This window comes from Aedes albopictus, chromosome 1, assembly GCF_035046485.1.
Source record: "Aedes albopictus strain Foshan chromosome 1, AalbF5, whole genome shotgun sequence".
NCBI classification, from domain to species: Eukaryota; Metazoa; Arthropoda; class Insecta; order Diptera; family Culicidae; genus Aedes; species Aedes albopictus.
The window spans coordinates 230,782,260-230,804,978 of NC_085136.1; the positions used below are offsets into that span (position 1 = coordinate 230,782,260).

Consider the following 22,719-nt stretch of genomic DNA (forward strand, 5'->3'; position numbering starts at 1 on the left):
CGCCTCCACAACCTTGATCGAGTGGTTGGTAGTCAACTTTACCTCCTCGATCGTTTCACCGTAGACTTCGAGCGTAATGTCGTCGGCAAATCCGACAATCACCACTCCCACTGGAAACTCTAACCTCAACACCTCGTCGTACATGACATTCCATAACACCGGACCCAGGATGGAACCTTGCGGGACTCCTGAGGTTATGTGAAAGCACTTCCGACCCACCTCCGTGTCGTAGACTAATACACGATTCTGAAAGTAACTTCCGAGAATCTTGTACAGGTACTCCGATATCCCCAGACGCAAGAGCGCATTGGCAATAGCAGACCAGCTGGCGCTATTAAACGCATTCCTTACATCCAGAGTCACTACCGCGCAAAAGCGAATTCCCCTCCTCTTAGGCTCGAGTGCTTTCTCGGCGGTTTTTGTAACCGACAAGATAGCGTCTACGGTGGACCTCCCCTTCCGGAAGCCGTACTGGTTACTCGAAAGACCATTGTCGCCCTCGGTGAACCGCAACATTCTATTGAGGATGATCTTTTCGAGCACCTTCCCCGCCGTGTCAATCAAGCATATTGGTCTATATGCCGACGGGTCTCCGGGTGGTTTCCCCGCCTTTGGCAATAGTACCAGGCTCTGCCTCTTCCAAGCTTCTGGGAAGACTCCCTCGTCCAGGCATTTCTGCATAGCAGACCTGAACATCTCGGGAGCCTCTGCAATAGCTACTTTTAAGGCCAGGTTCGGAACTCCGTCCGGACCTGGGGCCTTACCTACGCTAAGGGACTTAGCTATCCCCGCAAGTTCCACATCGGTGACCCTCTCCTCATCGCCAGCCCCAGTCCCCGGCTGTCCTACGAAAGGAGGCCAAGGACTAGGATCATGACGCGGAAAAAGTCCTCCAATGATCCCCTCCAACATCTCTGGAGATTGCTCTGTAGGAGCCATCACACCTCTCGTCTTGGCCATAACGATCCTGTAGGCGTCACCCCACGGGTTCGTATTGGCACTCTGACAGAGACCCTCAAAGCAGGCCTTTTTGCTTGCTCTTATCTCGGTCTTAAGCGCGGCTTTTGCAGCGGCGAACACCACCCGCCGTTCGTTTCGCTCTTCCTCTGATCGTGCTCGCTGCATCCGCCGCCTAGCCCGTAGGCAGGCGCGGCGCAGGTCCGCAATCGCGTCGGTCCACCAGTAAGCCGGTGGCCTCCCATTTCTAGGGTGGACTCGCCTAGGCATGGTCGCATCACACGCACGTGAGAGCACCGCTACCAGCTCGTCGCCGTCTAAACCGATTAAGTTTCGCTCACGGCGGAGCGCCTCCCTAAATACCCCTTCGTCGAAGTATGATGTCTTCCACCTGCGAGGGCTTGGCCTTGGCCTAGCCGCCTCTTCTTCTATCCGCTGTCTGCTGTTATTGTAGTCGATACTGTAGCGAACCGCCAGGTGGTCACTGTGAGTGTAGCCATCATCTACTCTCCAGTTCGAACTACTTGTTAGGCCAGGACTACAAAAGGTCACGTCAATAATTGACTCCGCTCCGTTTCGACTAAAGGTACTCTTGGTACCGACATTAGCCAAGTCGACATCTAAGATGGCCAGTGTTTCTAGCAGGATCTGACCCCGCTGGTTCGTGAAACGGCTTCCCCATTCCACGGCCCAGGCATTAAAGTCGCCCGCTATTACCACCGGCCTTCGCCCTGTTAGCACGGTCGTTAAGCGGTCCAGCATTTGCGTGAACTGCTCGATCGGCCACCGCGGAGGCGCATAACAGCTACAGAAGAAGACCCCGTTTACTTTGGCGACCACGAATCCCTCATAGGTAGTAGACACCAACTCCTGAACGGGGTATTTACCCGTCGTCCATATCGCCGCCATTTTTCTGGTCCCATCCGCGACCCAGTTGCCGTTGCCGGCGGGTACTCGGTATGGGTCCGATATGATGGCGATATCCGTCTCCCACTCAGAAACTGCCTGACAAAGCAGTTGCTGAGCCGCATCACAGTGGTTCAGGTTCAGCTGCGTTACCTGCACTGTGATTTGTTGTTCACTGCAGCTTTCTTGAAGGCCGGGCACCTTGGGCCACCCATCGGATGTCTGTTGTTCGAGGATTTCCCGGTACAGATCATGCAGATGGGCGGACTCGTGCAGCTTTGGGCCTTATGACCTTCAGCGCCGCATCGCCTGCACAGTTTGCGCCTGTCGGGGCCTTTGCAGTCCCACGACTTGTGTCCTGGTTCCAGACACCTGAAGCAAACCTCTGGTGGCTCGTGGAATGTCAGGTGACATACACACCAACCCACCTTTATGCTCCCTACTTTAACGGACTTTTTGACGTCCGCCACAGGTAGCTGAACCAAAGCTATCTGTGTCCCTGCTGGCCCTTTCCGTAGCTTAACGGCTGCGGCGGCCACCTGCACATCGCACTGTTGCCGCAGTGCCGTGACGAGCTCTTCCACTTCGGTGATCTCATCGATGTCCTTGACCTTCAGAGTCGCCTCATGTGTCAGAGCCCTCACCTGCACACCCTCACCAAGGACCTCTTCTGCCAGCCTCTTATAGGCGGCGCCCTTGTGCTCCTTCTGGCGCTTCAGCTCCAGGATCATCTCGCCCGTACGAGTACGTCTAATACTGCGTACGTCGGCTCCAAGACCCTCAAGCTTGGCTTCGCTTCGCATCATCTTCAAGACGTCCGAGTACTTGGACTGTTCCGTCTTGATGACGATAGCGTCGCCTTTCTCGCGCTTGGCACCTGCCCTCCTACGCCTTGGCTTGGCGTCCTGCGCTACTACCTGCGGATTCGCCTTCTTCTTCCTCTTCCGCTCTACCTTCGTCCAAGGGGGGTCCTCCCCTTGGATCGCCCTACTCTGTGGCTGTTGAGGGCCCACTAGCGGTCGCAACCCCTTGTTCCCATCGTTCCGGGACGGGCCAGCCTTTTCAGGCCCACCCTTCCCAGCTTTCCGGGAACCCTGGCTGGGGTCCGACCTTCCGGCATTATTACCGACTTTCGGGGTAATGATTCGCCTGGCCTTGCGGGCACCGCCAGACAGCTCCTCGCCTGACGGTTGCCTCGCCCGCTTCTGCGATTGCTTGCCCCGTTTGTCGCGAGCAGTCGCTTCCGCCTTATTCGGACTTCCTGCGAAGGAGAAGGCCTCCGTTTGGGTAAACTTCGGCACTTTCTCATTTGCAGGCTCCGCTGCTGCAGCAGTCAGCAACGCGAGTGCCGCGTGCTCCTGCTTGGCATCGTCGATCGACGCCCTAAGTCTAAGCAAGGCCGTTTTCAGGTCCTTGCTTATGTTCGACTTAGTGGACGCAAAGTCGATGATTTTGCCAAGCTGCTGCTCAGCCACCTCTATTGCGGACCGTCCTTTGGATCCTCGGTTGACGGCCCTCAATAACCACGCTCCGTCCATAACCTCCACCGGCTGGCTTGCCGGGAAGTGGACTGGAGCACCCACGCTTGAGCTGCGTACGCAACTCCCAGCGCCTATCTCCTCACTTCTCCTTGTCGGAGATCTCATCAACCCGCTTCTTGCGAAGGGGTTGATCCCACCACTATTTCCACCTAGATTCTGATTTTTATTTGACTTCATGATTAAATCCCACGAGTAGCACGGGAAAGAATGTCCACCACGCCAGAGCCCTGCATTAACGCGGTAAGGGACAGCTTACTGTGGGGGGTGCCCAGGTACCCCACAGGCTCCGTTAAAGCTTTTTTTTTTCAGCTCCATTTAGTACACTCCGTCCTTATTTTACGTCCACTATCGGGGGGGCGTAAATCAAATTGGACGTAAAAAAAAATCACAGTACTTACCTAATTTCGTCAAAATACCAATGTTAGATGCAAGTTTACCTTCTCCATGTGTTCAGCAAAGTTTGAGTACTGACCAAGGGCTATCATGTGTGGCCATTCACTGTTCGAAATTTTGACCTCAGATGGCAACACTGATCGATCTACATAAAATAGTCCATTATCTGGGGGTGTTGCTTCAAGGCACCGGTAAACGTAGTTACCAAGTAAAGTTTTAGACTTCCCTAACTCGTGATCCAAAGCAGATAGAAAAGTGCCGTCTTCGGAAAAGTTGTTCAGAAGAATAAGAGCATTCTGTTGATTTATAAATTAGTTGGAGATTTCGCCGCTAGGTGGCGATGGTTATCAAGTGAAGTTTTAGACTTTTCTATCTCGTGATCCAAAGCAGATAGAAATGTGCCGTCTTCGGCAATGTTGTTCAGAAGTATAAAAGCATTCTGCTGATTTACCAATTAGTTGGAGATTTCACCGCTAGGTGGCGCTAGTTATCAAGTGAAGTTTTAGACTTCCCTAACTCGTGATCCAAAGCAGATAGAAAAGTGCCGTCTTCGGAAAAGTTGTTCAGAAGGATAAGAACATTCTGTTGATTTACCAATTAGTTGAAGATTTCGCCGCTAGGTGGCGCTAGTTATTAAGTGAAGTTTTAGACTTTTCTATCTCGTGATCCAAAGCAGATAGAAAAGTGCCGTCTTCGGCAAAGTTGTTCAGAAGAATAGGAGCATTCTGTTGATTTACTAATTAGTTGGAGATTTCGCCGCTAGGTGGCGCAAGTTATCAAGTGAAGTTTTAGACTTTTCTATCTCGCGATCCAAAGCAGATAAAAAAGTGCCGTCTTCGGCAAAGTTGTTCAGAAGAATAAGAGCATTCTGTTGATTTACCAATTAGTTGGAGATTTCGCCGCTAGGTGGCGCTAGTTATCAAGTGAAGTTTTAGACTTTTCTATCTCGCGATCCAAAGCAGATAAAAAAGTGCCGTCTTCGGCAAAGTTGTTCAGAAGAATAAGAGCATTCTGTTGATTTACCAATTAGTTGGAGATTTCGCCGCTAGGTGGCGATAGTTATCAAGTGAAGTTTTAGACTTTTCTATCTCGTGATCCAAAGCAGATAGAAAAGTGCCGTCTTCGGCAAAGTTGTTCAGAAGTATAAAAGCATTCTGCTGATTTACCAATTAGTTGGAGATTTCGCCGCTAGGTGGCGTTAGTTATCAAGTGAAGTTTTAGACTTTTCTATCTCGCGATCCAAAGCAGATAGAAAGTGCCGTCTTCGGCAAAGTTGTTCAGAAGTATAAGAGCATTCTGTTGATTTACCAATTAGTTGGAGATTTCGCCACTAGGTGGCGCTAGTTATCAAGTGAAGTTTTAGACGTCTCTTACTCGTGATCCAAAGCAGATAGAAATGTGCCGTCTTCGGTAAAGTTGTTCAGAAGTATAAAAGCATTCTGTTGATTTATCAATTAGTTGGAAATTTCGCCGCTAGGTCGCGCTGGTTAACAAGTTAAGTTTTAGACTTCTTCAACTCGTGATCCAAAGCAGATAGAAAAGTTTTTCGGAAGTATAAGAGCATTCTGTTGATTTACCAATTAGATGGAAATTCCGCCGCTAGGTGGCGCTAGTTAACAAGTAATGTTTTAGACGTCTCTAACTCGTGATCCAAAGCAGATAGATGTGCCGTCTTCGGCAAAGTTGTTCAGAAGTATAAAAGCATTCTCTTGATTTATCAATTAGTTGGAGATTTCACCGCTAGGTGGCGCTAGTTATCAAGTAGAATTTGAGACTTTTCTATCTCGCGATCCAAAGCAGATACAAAAGTGCCATTTTCGGCAAAGTTGTTCAGAAGGATAAGAGCATTCTGTTGATTTACCAATTAGTTGGTGATTTCGCCGCTAGGTGGTGGTAATCATCAAAGTGTAGAATTAGCAGTAGTTAAAATATACAAAAAAATTAAAAAGGTGATCATCAAATAAAGTTCCAGACTTCCAAATTTTGGGGTCGAGAGTAGATAGAAAAGTGCCGTCTTCGAATACCTTGTTCAGAAGGATAAGAACTATTTGTTTATCGGTTGACCGTGATGCCTTCTGTATACGTTTCAAGGTGTATTAAGTAGTGAAGCAAAAAATATGAATGGAAAATTTCTTTTATTGTTCTCTTTCGTTTTAAATCCAGTGTTGACAGAAAATAAAAACAACTTAATCGTACAACTGCCCTTATTTTAGTTAACCCATTCTCTCTTCATCGACCGAGCAATTTTTGGCAGCCAAAACAGTAACTGACTGCTGTTTGAAAAGCTGATTATACCGAAGCTCACTCTCCGCAAATCAGCCCGAAATTGCACGGCTCGTTCAACATCAAGGTCCTCATCCAAGGCCATGTCGCCCATCTTTTCTGACATTTCAAGAAGTTCGCCAAGCTTAGTCTGGTTGAATTCCTGCCCACATACCTCGCTTTCTTCTGCGTCTCCAAAATTTTCTTCCGATTCAATCAGTAACTCCATCAGTTCGAGAGGGTTGTCGATCATCAGTTCCTCCAAATCTTTCTTTTCAAGATTCTCAAATCCTTCCTTTCCTACAGCATGGCAGATTTTGAGGATTGTGGCATCCATATCTACTTCTGTTTCGTTCTTGGAAACACATGTGGGTCAAATTGCTCTCCAACATCCATTAAGCGTAGACCGTTTCAGTCCGCATCAGTCCGTTCCCACTGGAACTTGGCCTGCCTCTCTTCAACTTAGTGTTCTTTGAGCACTTCCACAGTTATTAATTGAAGGACTTTCTTTGCCTGCCATTGCATGAATTTGTATATTGTGAGGCAAGCACAGCACTATCCCCAGGGAGTCGAGAAAATTTTCCCGACCGGAACGGGAATCAAACCCACCTTCCCCGGTTTGGCGATCCATAGCCTCAACCACTAGGGTAACTGGAGACCCCATTTGCATGCACGTAAGCAGTATCTCATGCCATAGTAGGCTGGGAGTAAAAACGAGCTTTTGTTTTTTGGTACTCGTAATTTGTCCACGCGCAGAAGTCGAAAAAAGCTATTTCAATCACCGTGTGAGTATCCCGGTGAAAATCGATTTTTTGAGATTTTTCATGTTTACATTTCTTAATGGTGTAGTTACCATCACGCATACGAAATTTTACATAGCGATCCGATCTGGAATTTGGTAATTGACCGATGAGAAACATGCTCATGAACAGGAAAAATGGACGATATTCAAGACTTCCTTGCGTGGCGTAACTCGTAGCTCTCGGATGTGATTTGTAATCATGTGAGGTTTTTTTTCAATGACCGAAGGATCTGAAAAGGAGGCCCTCGTAATATATTTTTGTGTAACAATGCACTGCAAATGAGGTGCATTACAACATTGTCGAACATTCGAATTGCCTATCTCACACCTGAATTGATATTTTTAACTTTATCTAAATCTGCATGGTCAGTGTTGCCAGTAATAACAGAATTGTTGTATCACAGTTGGAAATAATGCACTGTAAATGAGGTGCACTGCAACATTGTCGAACATTCGAATTGTCTATCTCACACCGGATTTCATATAGTGAGCTTTTTCTAAATCTGCATGGTCAGTGTTGCCTGTAATAACAGATTTTTTATATCACAGTGTGAAACAATGCACTGTAAATGAAGTGCACTACAAAATTGTCGAACATTCGAATTGCCTATCTCACACCGGATTTGAGATATTGAGCTTTATATAAATCTGCATGGTCAGTGTTGCCAGCAATAACAGAATTTTTGTATCACAGTGCGAAATAATGCTCTGTAAATGAGGTGCACTACAACATTGCCGAACATTCGAACTGCCTATCTCACACCGGATTTGAGATATTGAGCATTATTTAAATCTGCATGGTCAGTGTTGCCAGCAATAACAGAATTTTTGTATCACAGTGCGAAATAATCCACTGTAAATGAGGTGCACTACAACATTGTCGAACATTCGAATTGCCTATCTCACACCGGATTTGAGATATTGAGCATTATTTAAATCTGCATGATCAGTGTTGCCAGCAATAACAGAATTTTTATATCACAGTGTGAAATAATCCACTGTAAATGAGGTGCACTACAACATTGTCGAACATTCGAATTGCCTATCTCACACCGGATTTGAGATATTGAGTTTTATATAAATCTGCATGGTCAGTGTTGCCAGCAATAACAGAATTTTTGTATCACAGTGTGAAATAATCCACTGTAAATGAGGTGCACTACAACATTGTCGAACATTCGAATTGCCTATCTCACACCGGATTTGAGATATTGAGCTTTATATAAATCTGCATGGTCAGTGTTGCCAGCAATAACAGAATTTTTGTATCACAGTGCGAAATAATGCTCTGTAAATGAGGTGCACTACAACATTGTCGAACATTCGAATTGCCTATCTCACACCGGATTTGAGATATTGAGCATTATTTAAATCTGCATGGTCAGTGTTGCCAGCAATAACAGAATTGTTATGTCGGAGTGTGAAACAATGTACTGCAAACGAGGTGTACTACAATATTGTCGAAAATATGAATTGACACCCATATAAGTTATGCTGAAAAGTCTGATATATTGTGCACATTCATATGTATATATTTAGCAATATATGACTCTATTAGAACAGTGTTGCCATCTAAAAGTGTAAATAATAACAACCGAAGCTATCACTGGTTAGCTTTTGTTGTCCTTTCAAACTTTACAGAACATTATTTGTGTCTATTTAGAAAAACTATTTGATAATTTGAGCAATGATTGAAATGGACGTTAATCTAAATTTTGGACGTAAAAAAGTGGACGTAAACTAATTCGGCGTAAAAAAAGTGGACGTAAAATAAGGTCGGAGTGTATCACGACTTTTGAATGGCTTTGCATGGGTTTTTGTTGAAATTCATTCGAAATTCTCAAATATTCCTTATTTATAGGGGATATTGGACAAAATTGGACATCATCTCTGAAAGTGATGGACAAGACACAACCCGTTCGGTGTTTCTCCATGCAGTAGCATGATTTTTTTACGACTTTGCATGGTTTTTTGTTCAAATTCATCCGAAATTCTCAAATATTTTCATTCTATAGGGGATATTGGACAAAATGAGACACTTATTGTGATCAAAAGTGTAAAACTTTTACTAAACCAAGTTGTTTAGTATTGGTACATGAAGTTTTTTGAAATATTCAGGGTGCCTCCAAACTTTTTTTGGATTTCAGTTTGATATATTCAAATATTTTTGACAAATTTAGGGGAAAATGGTCAAAATGAGACACTTGGCGACGTTTTTCTGGAAAGGGGTTGGCGCCATTCGATTCCCCGGAGTTTTTTGCTTAGGAATGGGTATCTGCCGTTTGCTTAGCGGTCGGAACTGAATTGCGTCCGTTTTTTTTGCTCGAATTTGTACACTGTGCATCGTTTTGTGGGGAGGGGGGCAACACTCCATTAATTAAGTATACGAAAACAGCGGGACAGAGGGGGGAAAAGGAGTCGGAAATGCCCGAAAACTGATGGACGTAATTTTTGAATGTTTTCATGAAGTGGCATCTTACCCCATGGCAGATGGTCTTTTTGCACCACTTCCGTTTTTAAAATCGCTAAAAATCGATAAAAATTCAATAGTTTATTGCTGAAGTATCGAGCAAATATTGTCTAGTCGCTGTTACCACTTTGAAAGCCTAACAAATGAGGTCAGTTAAAGGGTCCTTAAAATAAATTAATAATAATAATAACAAATGAGGCTAATTATCATTGAAAACGATGAAAGTTTGAAAAATGGCATCTTACCCCTCTTGACCCTACGTGTGATCGTATGATACGTATTAGCGTAGTTAAGCTGCTAGTACACAGGGTCAAAATTTGTCCAAAAAGAAACCAATGCTCAAACATCTTGTTTGACTCGATCGAATTTTCATTAGTGTCAAACTGATGTTGTTTCTTGAGTTCTTTCCGTGTCAAATATTTGACCCTGTGTACTTACTGGCTTTAGTCTTGCATCCACTTTATTCGTGAATACCACCCAAAACAAAAACAACTAGCGGAAGCGCATTTTTTTGTGGTGTCAATATAAAAACAAGTTTCCGTTGTTTTGTGCTTCATTGTTCCTGAAAAGCAGGACTGTAGACCCGTTTTGTTGAAACTGCAAACAGCTCAGAGCTGCTTCGCGAATGCATGCTTTACTTATTCGCGAACGAAGAAGTGCGAGTACTTTCGGGCCTCTGTTGTTGACGAGTTGCTTTGTTTTGTGTCTGATTCTCTGTTTCTGTTCAGCGGCAATATTTGTAAATTTCCATCCCTGAATCCAATATTATTTGTAGTTTTTTTTTATTGTCAAAGGCATATTCAAATTACATATCACTGTTCCACCACTTCACGGTACTAGTTTCTTGCCTGCATAGTGCAAAAGCCAAACAAAGTGCTCACAAGCATGAAGTGTCGATATTTTTGCATCGCTAGATACTTCTCTGTAGGAGTTGTTGTTGTTGTCGTTGTCAACATCACCTCGTCGTCGCGTCGTCGTCGATGACCAACCGAACACTTCCAAGTGGTCGTAAGACCCAGTGGACGATGAATTGTGGGGGGAGAGGACGGTACAAATTAAATTAAGCTAACTAATTTTCTAATTATACCTTGTCTATTGTTGGATCAGATAGGTTTGACACCCGGGCAAGCACCTCTCTCAGCCAGACCAACGCGACGACATTGCAGAGTGGAATGGTGTGGCTAGCTACTACCTACAATCCCACATCAGATTAACACCTAATTGAGTAGCTCGAATAAGGGATGAAGGTGTCACTCACGATTTGGTTGATGTTGTTCGGTCGAACTCGAACAGAGAAGAGTAGTAGGAGGAGATGTATCATCCATGGCAACGGCTTGGATGTTGATGTTGGAAAATGATAGACTTTGATGTCGGATTGATTCGTTTGGGGACAAACCAGCTAGCGCAGCGATGACGTGCAAGCACTCAGTTAGTTAGGTGTTTTATGCAATCCACAATAGCTAGTTGATTTGTGTAATGTTAGGTAATAAAATGTTTGATGATCTTCTGGTGAGAAGTGTGCAGTGATTGCAAATTCAGTAATCAATCGTGACATAAAATGACGATGAGGTAAAAATGTTCCCAATTGGGGACATTGGTGACTGTGATGAACCGCTGGATTCAAAATACGCCTGCAACATGCTTGTGAACTGATTCCTGGAAACTGGAGTTGTTTCAATAGGACTTTTCCACTGCCGTAATTCTGCAAAGTGACTTAAGTGCCATTTAAAATTTCGATATTTTTTGGTATATTATATAATAAGGTATGTGTTCCATCATTAATCTCACGCTCCCATATTCATCCTATTCGAAAACAAGCGATTACGACTTCGATTGATTCCGTTCTTTTTGTTTTCATGGGTGCTCACTTCTAACAAAAAATACAAAAATAAGAATCAAAACAAACAGCGCTTCAATCCCTTGTTTTTCGTAGGATGAAAATGGGAACCACATGCTTAAGAAGGGAACCAATACCCTATCTGGTGTAAAAATAACACTGTGGCATGCCTGCTGTATTAGAATGCAAGATCTAGTCGTAATCTATCATCTATGGAAGGAAACTTAGAGGATGACCAAGAGTTTTATGCATAATAACCAAAAGATGGGCCAAAACTAGCAATGCCGCTTACGTCACTTTGCAGAATTACGGCAGTCCAGGGATTTCTTCAGAAGTTTGTCTTTGGATTTTTCTGAGAGTTTTTCGATTTTTCTCCAGGAATGCACCCATGATTTCTTTTGGAACTCCTTTCATGTTAGTTCCTTCTTATTTTTCTCATGGACTTCATCTTAGGAGTTTCTTCCTGATTTCTCGGAGTTTTGTTTCCTGGATGTATTCTTTGTTCTGGGATTTATTTAAGAGGTTTTCCTTACAATTTGTCCCGCAATTCCATTTTGGTATTCATCTGGTTTTATTTCTTAGATATCTCCAGAAGCTCCTCCTGGGATTACTCCTGAAGTTCCTAATGATTCGCTCAAAGTTCCTCCCGAGATTCTGCAGGGAGCCCCTTTTAAGAGTTTTCCTAGAATTTCGTCAGCAACTATCCTGGGACAACCTCAGGAAGTCCTTGTTATGAAGCAGATGTAATCCCGGTTGTTCTCCTATGTGTACTGAATATGTGGTGCATTTTTTATTCGTCTGCCGTTTTAAAAGAATTCGTCAAACGGTTTTTTTGAAGTTCTTCCTTCAGTTCCTGAAGGATTCTTCTGTGTTTCTCCTAAGGTTCTATTCAGATGTTTCTTTGGGTTGACTTCCGGAGTTTCTTTCGAAATATTTCTCCTCCATTTGTGCAGAAGTTTTTCACGGGTTCTCTGTAGAAGTTTTCCCGGATTTACTCCCAAAGTTTTGAGGGAATTCTTCCGAAGATCCTTCCAAAATTTATCCAAACATCCTTTAGAGATTTCTCTAAGTGTTTTTTTTTTTCTCGGAACAGCCTTCTACCAGTTTTTCCGGGAATTTTTGTGAGATTTCTGCAGAAGTTTTTCTATGGAGTTCCTCTAGTGAGTTTTCTGCCTTTTCTCATGGAATTTGTCACGAACAGTTTTTTCAAGATTTCTTCCGCAGTTGCTCTCAAAGAAGAGCATAGGTATCGGAGTGACGATGACTTTCTTAGCAACGTCACTCGCAACGTCTTTACTTCTCATTATAACACATACCAAAAAAACGCTAATTCGATAATGATTGCATTCGAATTAACAGGATACACTTTTAATTCAACATATTGGTCGCCTAACGCCACCTAGTTCATTGAAATCTGGGCAAATCTATTATTGTTTTAGTTTTGATTTTAGAATTTGTTAGTGTACAATAACAATTTCAACAAGTATTGTGGTAAAGCAAACGGAAACTTTGTTGTGCTGCTGAGCTGCTGCGAATGCGGGAATAAGCACAATATTGAATAGTTTCGTATATGCGGTGTACATCGCTGTGACATTTGAACACTTTTTAATTCGACAAATGTCGAATTAGCGGTGTACGGATTAAAAAGTGTCATTTCAAACCATGTCGAATAAACGGGGTAAGATGGTACTAAACTTTACGATTGACGAGATGTCGCCGTTCCTTGATTTATTTCAAATGTATTATATGACACTGCACTTCTGGCAGTAAGCCCGGGAAAATTTCTATGAAATCCTGGAAATAACTGTACGGGATTAATCCTAAAAATCTCTGTCAGAAATCTCGAGGAGATCTCCACAGTCTGGACCACAGTTATCACCAAAAGTTCCTGCAGAAATCATGGAAGGAGCTTTAGAAGAAATCCCAGAAATAACTGTGAGACGAATACCACGAAAATCTCTAAGAGAAATTCTAACAACAACTACTGGAAATCCCAGGAAGAACACCAGATTTATCCACGTCCATTTGGAATGGGCAGTGTTTTATCGGAATAGCTCCTTGTCGAATATATCTACTTGATCTCACACTTAATTCAGATTGCCGGGATATCAGCATTTTTTCAAACTTTTGCCGAGATTCGCACAGCCGAGCAATCAGCAAACAATCATTTTTCCGGGATCTCAGCAATTTTGACAGTTCATTGCTGATAGTCGGCAATCGTTTTGCTGAGAATCAGCTAACAATCGTCACTTTTTGCTGAGATACCAAATAAAGATTTTGCTGAGCAGACGGCTGTGCGTGATCTTGCCGAGCCCGCGAATCTGTTTTGAGTGTGATAGGAATCTCTAGTATGGTTAAACAAATTCCGTCTGAATTTAACTTTAGAATAATCATCCACAGGAATTTTCAACTTACTCGCGGAACCCCTAGCTGCCAGTTATAATTTTCAGCATTAAGTGAAAAGGTTTGTTTTAATAGTTCTGCATTACACGTGTCAGAGGTCATGTTAGATAAAATGTTCACGACTGGAAGGGGAATTGAACCCACCGTTTCCAGATTGGCAATCCAAAGTCTAATCCACTGGTAGGCTAACTGGAGACCCCATAGAGCATACTGCTATCAACTACCCATTCAAGGCTTAACATCAAGTGTACAACTCTGTACCGATTATCCCAATGGACTTGCCACCATAAAACCCCATCGTTAGCAGCGTCACGCAGCATCCCATAGCGCGGTAAATTGCACGCCGACGCGAACAGAAGAAAAAATATACCTAGCAAAACACCAAACAAATGAGCTGATGCCGCAGGCAGGCTCCCCACAGATGAAGGTGTGAATGTCGAGGTTCTTTCCCATCGTCTTCCTTCAACCGAACGAATCAAACCTCACAGAGCGCCGAGCAGCGCAGACATGCAGCAGCTACTGCAGCTGTCTAGTGGTGGCAGCTACCAACCTACCGATACGTCCATTCCATCCGCACACCCGAACCGTTACTAAAAGAGACAAAACGCAAAACAAAGCGCAAAATAATTCAATTTGACAGCATAATTGCACATTGCTGCATCTGGAGGGGCTCACGACGATAACGATCGAGACGCAGTCAGTCAGAGCTGGAGTTGCGACGACGACGACGACGACGGCTCTGTTATAGTGCAACGTTCGCACTCAGCTCCGGCATCATCAAACCGATGGCCGTACGTTTTCTTCGGTTTGCGAAAATTTGTCTCGATGATTGTTAAGATTGGGCCCCGTCGAGAAAAGAACCCCGAGAAGATGAGACCGAGTGGCGGGCGCTAAAATTGCATAAGGCTTAATAATTCATCAATTTCATGTTTGGCGCTCGAATTGCGACATCTCTAGAGCTACTGTTGCAGCTCCGCTAAGTGGGTGGCAGAGCACATGGTAATGAGCCACTCTCGTCACATGTCTCTAACGAATCAAGCCGTGCAAGATCTTGAAATCGCTGGCGATGTCGATATTTGCCGCATTTTTTCGGAGGGGTTATGCAAAAACGCAAAACGAACAACAAAGCACATGTAAACGCTCTCTGGCATCTAGGTTACGATCGTAAATATCCGACACCACTCGTCAGAATTGTTCGTTTAGTGAGAAGATACATGAACAGCCCCCGCAAGCAGACCGACAGATTACATTGTAATCTTTACAAGAAAAGCGCAGGTTCCCGCGAGATTCTAATCTGGCGATTATTTCCTACACATTCGTCGTGACGATTAATTGTAGGCCACACGGCAGATGGAAAGGTTCAATCCATCACTTGTCAGCATCACACGTCTTCGCACAAAACTATATGACCTCGTTAGATCTGCTAGCTATGGAGCAAAATTCTTATGTTGCAATCGTTTCCTTTGTTTTTTTTTTCAGACGAGCATGAGATCTCAGCATAAGCTTACAGCCCTCATGGTGCTGTGCTGTGCCCTCGGGCCAGTATTCGCCGCCTCAATAACCAAACGAGAGGCGCCTCTTCCTGGTGGAAGTTATCTGCCGCCATCGAGCGGTGGAGGTGCTGGTGGCTACCCAGCCGCTGGTCCCCCGAGCGGAAGCTACGGTCCACCAAGCAGTGGAGGAGGTGCTGGCGGTTATCCATCTGGTGCTGGTGGTGCTCCATCACAGCAGTACGGTGCTCCATCTCAAGGAGGTAGCTTCGGTGGACAATCTCCATCGCAGCAGTATGGCGCCCCATCAGCTCCATCTCAGCAGTACGGTGCTCCTTCAAGCGGAAGTGGATTCGGAGGACGCCCACAGGCTCCATCCCAACAATACGGTGCGCCAAGTCACGGTAGCGGAAATGGTCACGGTTCCAACGGACACGGTGCCTCTCGGTATGGCATTATAATTGTTGTCCTTTTGTGCTTTAGTAATCTCGATATTTTATATTGACAGCCCATCTCAGCAGTATGGAGCTCCATCTCAACAATATGGTGCCCCAAGCAATGGACATGGTTCTAACGGTGGTTCCCGGTGAGAGTCAATGTTGTTATCGCTTTCCTTCTTGAAATTATATTCAATTTATTGTACCAACAGCCCTCAAGCGCCTTCTCAGCAATACGGTGCCCCATCGGCCGGTGCTCCATCTCAACAGTACGGTGCTCCATCCCAGCAGTACGGTGCCCCAAGCGGTGGTAGCGGATCTCGTGCTCCATCTCAGCAATACGGAGCTCCATCCGGTGGTGCCCCATCTCAGCAATACGGTGCTCCAGGAGCTGGATCTCGCCCACAGACTCCATCCCAGCAATACGGTGCTCCTTCATCTGGTGCCCCATCTCAGCAATACGGCGCTCCATCCGGCGGTGCCCCATCCCAGCAATACGGTGCTCCCTCAGGTGGTGCTCCATCCCAGCAGTACGGTGCTCCTTCCGGTGGTGCTCCATCTCAGCAATACGGCGCTCCATCCGGCGGTGCTCCATCCCAGCAATACGGAGCTCCAAGCAGTGGACACGGTAACGGACATGGCTCCAATGGAGGATCTCGGTAAGATTTCATAATAACTCGGTATTTCGTTCTGGGTGGAATAACTCAATTTATGCCATCTTTAGCCCGCAAACCCCATCTCAGCAATATGGTGCTCCATCTCAACAATACGGAGCTCCAAGTGCCGGATCTCGTCCCCAGACTCCATCTCAACAATACGGAGCCCCAGGAGCTGGATCTCGTCCACAGGCCCCATCTCAGCAATACGGAGCTCCTTCATCTGGTGCCCCATCGCAGCAATACGGAGCTCCTTCCGGAGGTGCACCATCATCCCAGTACGGCGCCCCATCCGCTAGTGCCCCATCTCAACAGTATGGTGCTCCATCTGCTCCATCTCAGCAATACGGTGCCCCATCCGCTCCTTCCCAACAATATGGTGCTCCATCTCAGCAATACGGTGCCCCCTCGGCCACATCTCGTCAATCCGGACCCCCATCTACTAGCTACGGAGTTCCAGCTGGCCCATCAAGCGGAAGCGCTGGACGTCCATCTAGCCAATACGGTGCCCCAGCTCAGGGAGGTAGCAGTGGATTCGGAGGACGCCCAAGCCAACAATACGGTGCCCCATCTGCCGGTGCTCCATCTCAGCAATACGGTGCTCCATCTGCTGGAGCCCCATCTCAGCAATACGGTGCCCCCTCTACTGCTGTAGGCCGCCCATCCAGCCAATACGGAGCTCCATCCCAGGGAGGAAGCGGTGGATTCGGAGGTCGTCCAAGCCAGCAATACGGTGCCCCATCTCAAGGTTCAAGCGGTGGTTTCGGAGGCCGTCCAAGCCAACAGTATGGTGCCCCATCTCAAGGAGCTAGCAGCGGTGGATTCGGTGGACGCCCATCGCAGCAGTACGGAGCCCCATCTGCCAGTGCCCCATCTCAGCAGTACGGAGCCCCATCCGCTAGTGCCCCATCCCAGCAATATGGAGCCCCATCAGCTGGAGCCCCATCTCAGCAGTACGGAGCTCCATCTCGTGGAGGCGCTCCTTCTCAGCAGTATGGTGCCCCATCTGCTCCATCCCAGCAGTACGGAGCCCCAAGCGGTGGAAACGGACACGGTAGCAGTGGACACCATGCCAGCGCCTCGTTTGGAAGTGGATTCGCGCAAGCTTCGGCTAGCAGCCACTCCTCGAACGGAAGCGGTGGATACGCTGCCAACGGAGGTTATAGCTCCGGCGGTCCGCAATCATCCGTTCCAGCCACCCTCCCACAGTCATACACTCAAACCGGAGGCTACAACTACTAAGCACTGACCAAACACACTGAGACTCAGACAAAGAGACGCGCCCTGATCATAAATGTGCCTTAAACGATATAATTTATATATTTTTCGTTACCCAACGTTCCAAATCAAGCAAAATTCTACGATTTACCCTTTCGACCAATATTAGAACACTCATCTAACAAAATACTCCCAAAATGATCTGAGTAGGCCGAGCTGTCAACGAAACTGTGAAAATTCGAAACGGAACTATGTTTTAACTGTTTATGGTTAATTAATTTAAATTATTCTTATATTATAGCTTAATTTAATGTTTTTGTATGCTAGGAATGACAAAAAGTATTTGTTTTGAAAACGATTGCGAACCAAGCAAAAGCTTTGCCGACAATAATAACAAAAGCAGAAAACACATCAACACATACGGTACGAATGCTGAAAGCAAGATTTCATTCAAGCAAACTAGCTTACACGATTTGTACTGTGTCACCCAATGAACTCACGTCGCACACGACACACATGTTGGATGTGGATGTGCGCACTGTAATACGTAATGCATTTTTCTCAATCATACAAACCAGCCACAGCTGATGCGAACGCAATTTAGTATTTTATCCAAAATTTTGGATTAGTTTTCATCATGAAAATTGTTTCACAAAGTTGGATAACGTTTGCCAGCATAGTAGGAGAGGTAAAACAAGCAAGAAGATAAACAACGAACGAACGACGAACATGTGGAAATAAAAATGAAGCATTTGCGGTCATCATTTTCCTCCATAAGTGGGTTTTTACTTTAATTGATTGACCTTGATCCGAAAAGCCAAGCTTTATTATTATTGTACAATCGGCATGCATGCACCATCCGACAGGGCATTTTTTTGCGAACCATGAACAGTTCATTGGTTTCATACACAACAGCTTGCGACAATAATTTGAAACATTTCGTATAACATCCAACGTAAACCAATCCTTTCACAAACTGGTTCAACAGAGCGGTGTGGTCAATGGTAAGTGAGAAAATTACAAATGTTGAATAGGCGATTAGTTTTGCTACTCATTACTGCACATTTGTAACATTTCTCGAGTTATCACATCATTTTAGCAGCACATCCCAGGCTGCACTACCAGCTGCGCACACAACTCTTAGCTGGTGGTCTCTGTCATCGCTCGACCCGTGGAAGCAAGAGGTAGGAACTTGTAAGGACCAGTGCTATGTTGGACGCTCCTTGTCTTCTCACCATTTTGCAGCCTATTGTGTGAGTGAGTGGAGTGATGCAAAGGATGTATGCTATCACCGCTACTGTCCCTCATCGTAATCGATGAGATCCTGGTAGGTGCGATTGATCGTGATCCAAATCGTAGATTGCTGTGGCAGTCCATTACCATGGAGCACCTAAATGACTTCGAATTGGCTGATGACGTTGCTCTTCTAGCTCAACGGCGCTCTGATATGCAGACCAAACTCTATGATCTTGTCACTGTCTCCTCGGCGGCCATCAACGTCAATCAGGTTGAATGTAAATACGGTCAACCCTTCCAGCTTTACGGAAGCTGGGCAAGCAGTGGATAATGTGGAAAGTTTCCAATATGTACCTTGGTAGCCAAATGGCGGCATCAAGATCGACATAGATGCACGGGTCAAGAGGACGAGGGCTGCTTTTGCGAGTTTGCGAGTTTTTGACGAAAATGGAACAGCTACAGCTATACTGCATTGTTTACCTTTTGCACCCGGTTTTGATAATTGATGTACTGAGCCTCAGTAAAATCGATTACCGAAGCTACCGAAATAGTTCTGTTGTTCTATTTTCGTAAAAAAAAGTGCTGAACTGGAAATTCAGGATTGAGTGTACAATCAGTCTAGTCTATACACCAAAATCCGAATTTTCAACTCGAACGTGAAATCTGTGCTGCTGTATGCCAGTGAAACTTGGTGTGTATCAGTGGAGAACACTCAACGGCCGCAGGTCTTCATCAGTAGATGCCTGCGGTTAATTATTCATGCATGGTGGCCTCACCATTGCCAAGATTTCGTTTCGCAAAGGTGAATATGTCAAAACTGTGGTGAAGAGCGCCCTCCATTCTTTAGGAATTGACGAAGCAGACTCGCACATTACACTAGTTTACAGCATTTTTGAACTCGGTAAGCTGATGATCATTTTTGGTGTAGAATCATGCCCTGAATTCGAAAACGCGTAGGAAAAAAATTACAGTAGAGCGGAAAATTTTTCGACTTCCCATACAACGTTGATGATTTGAAATCGATTTTTGTTCTATTTTTAAGCAACGTCGCTCACTTCACACTTCTCATTCTCCGTAATCAATGCACCGATTGAGCTGAATTTTTTACTGTAACTTACCTACATATGATATGTCAAATAAACGTCGAGAAAGAATTTTTAAGTTGTTTTTTTCTTATTGAAAAAAATACATTTTTACAAAAATTTTTGGGAATTTTGCTAAAATTTTAGAAGATCGTCCCCAAAACTCGCCAATATCTCGAATTTCATCAATCTAACGCAAAACCTGTATTCAGATGATCGAATGGTATTGTATTCAGCTTTTAATTTATGGAAAAATATTTAAAATTGGTTGAACAAAACGCATTATATTTGAATTTTAGTAAATTACATATTTTGAAAAGTTACAAAACTCTATATTGAGGTAACACTCAAAAACTGTTCTACTTTAATTTTTTTGAAGGTCGGTTTCGAAATCAGCACTAAATTGTGCTTCAAAAATGTTGGTCGTTGACAGAAGTTCACGACTTTCGTTTTATTTTGTAAACTTGTGTTATTGATTGCTTCAGAATCCCCGAGAAGTCGTCTAAGCGGTCCGATCGGTCTATTCCGCCCACTGTCATCGTCGTGTTCGACTCCAGGCACTTTAAGGATGAAGTTCTGAGTCAGTATTTTCAGAATTTCTCGATGGATAAGCTATCTATACTTCAAACTGGTTTGGATCTTGAGTACAGGTTCACATTGAACGAAGTATTGTCCGTTGTGCTCTCAAATTCATAATAAACCAACACAGCATCAAAGACCACTTAAGCGCTGCAGCCAGAGAGTAAAAAAATCGAAGATTGAAAGTGAAGATTGACATTCTCATTTTTTCATTCGTGTTTGGCCACATTAATTGTCAGCTGAAAGCCTCTATTTTTTCATTCAATTCTCTGTCACGAATACTTTTTCGTACGTCGTAAAATGTCAAATTTCTGTGAAAAGACGCACAATTCGGCTTGATGGACAAATAGAGAACATAATTAATATTTTAATTAACTACTATACACAAGTTTTGAGGTGATTGGAAGTATAATCGGGAGTTACGGTCCAGTTTTATTTCTCAGTGAAAATTGTCAGTGACAGAAAAATGAATGAATAGGTGAAAAAATTCATTCACCAAAATGAATTTTATTGAGAAATTTTCAAAATTCACGTTGAATTACACTCATTGAAAATGAAAAATTTAAACTCGGTACAGCACACAAAATCAAAGAGGCGAATAAAGATGAGATGATGATTGATCGTCAATCATAATTGATTCTACATCAAAACATAACCGCGACATGGTACAGAAAAGGAGGTTAAAACACTTGGTAAATAGGTAGGTACCTATAATCAAAAAAATAAATTGAACTTCTTTGTTTTCCTGTGTAGTTTTTTCTACCACCTTTCCAAAAATCCTTCAAACTGAAAATAACATCGGTGTTGTTCGCTGTTAGCTACTTTTAGCCGTGCCCGAAGTCAAGGAAGAACATAATCCTCGAAACACTGCAGGGCTACGAAGTGGACATTGCTCAGATCTATTCTGCTACCTCGAAAAACGGTGCAAAGCAATGCTATTAAGCAACTGCAAAAAATGGAAGAAATCTAAGCTAATTCGGAAGTAACGGAAACCGGAGACAATGACGTGTTCCTGGAATCCGTAAGCCAAGTAATTGCTGCTCATCTGAATGTAGCTCGATGTGTAGCTCACGCTGTACAACTGGCTGTTAGTGATGTGGTGAAAAAGAACGATGCAGATATGATGATAATTACCGATTTTGAAAAAAAATCTCGAAGTGAATTAGGGAATCGCGCCACTTGGGCGTTGGCTTCTATATTCGTCTGTTTGCCACTATAACTCAGTCAAATTTGAATCAATTGACATAACTTTTGGATTGTGGTGAGATAGGTATAGTATCTACCCGTGTAGATACTATACCTATCTACAGTTTGTTTTTGATCATATGAATGCAACAACTGCTCTATTGTGAAAAAAAAGACACTACACCGTCTTCAACCAGAGGTTGCACAGACTGAACATTCACTAATATTAGACAACGGACAACACGGAACACCCAGTGGACCAGTGGAGGATTTTTCGTTTGACGAAAAGTTTCCTTCGGCTGGAGCGGGAATCGAACCCTCACTCCGTGGCTCTCACAATACGCCTAAATGACTGACGCCGCTAACCGCACGGCCATGAAGCCCACTGAAGTGTCACTCGCTGGAATAAAAAATACAAAATGTGTAAATTCATCGTTAACTATCCTATGATGTTAGGTTTTTCGCTCCACGATGGCGTAGTGCACGTTCAGTGTGCCTGTCTGGATCAAATTGTCCTCAACATCTTACTAGAGCTAAGCAATAAGTATTGTACCGAAAACTAGACCAGTAGTTCAAAGAATTTAATGAGTATAATGCAGCAGTTTGGTATGTATAACTTATTTCGTATTCATATCATTACTGTCTAGGGTTAATGGGTATAATCGAACTTATATATGTTGTTCAAGAATAGCCCTCTGTTAAGGACAAACGTCTTGAAATCCCGCTTCAACATTGCATCAGAACTTCAGACGCACAAATCTCAAGAATCAAGCTTCAAACAACAGTGCATTTTATTATTCTGTTCTTGCGCACTTGTAAAAAGCTTAAAATAAGAAGCTCAGGTGTGCTGGTTTTGTTTACGAAGAGATTTGTGCGCCCGAAATCGTGAGTAGGTGCCAAAGTCGGCCATTGTGGCGGCCATTTTGGGATTCTAACAAGTCTGTCCTTAACGTCATCTTCTATTCAATTTCTCTCGTTGCACCCTTGCGATTCTATCCACCATTTCTTTCATTACTGTCGTTTACTGCCTCCTTGTTTGAGTTGGAAAACAGCAAAGAGCGATTTTTGATTAGTTGCGCTGTCAGCACTAAGTTGCGCATGATTTATTCAAGTGTTGCATGCTTGATTGAATGGAAATTGCACGGAAAATGAAAAATACCCATTTATTTACCGACAAGTAGGAATATTAATATATAACATAAAAATGGCTGTTTTCCCGGATATTATCAAAACAGACTGAGATGCAGGTGCATCTAAATATTATT

At 44.1% G+C, this 22,719-nt stretch overlaps 1 protein-coding gene across 2 annotated transcripts in view; it reads left to right on the forward strand.

The window, feature by feature from the left end:
• Positions 1-18,149, forward strand: part of LOC109429597 (pro-resilin) — a 29,654-nt gene extending 11,505 nt beyond the window's left edge. The window contains exons 2-6 of one of the 2 annotated variants that reach the window (XM_062846394.1): positions 15,051-15,508; positions 15,570-15,647; positions 15,711-15,861; positions 16,054-16,157; positions 16,223-18,149. In XM_062846394.1, the coding sequence (XP_062702378.1) occupies positions 15,057-15,508; positions 15,570-15,647; positions 15,711-15,861; positions 16,054-16,157; positions 16,223-17,396 (1,959 nt within the window). In that variant the 5' untranslated portion in view covers positions 15,051-15,056 and the 3' untranslated portion in view covers positions 17,397-18,149. Of the gene's footprint in view, positions 1-15,050; positions 15,509-15,569; positions 15,648-15,710; positions 16,158-16,222 lie in introns of both variants that reach the window. The other variant, XM_029857121.2, reaches the window with a different exon arrangement.
• Positions 18,150-22,719: the final 4,570 nt, after the last annotated feature.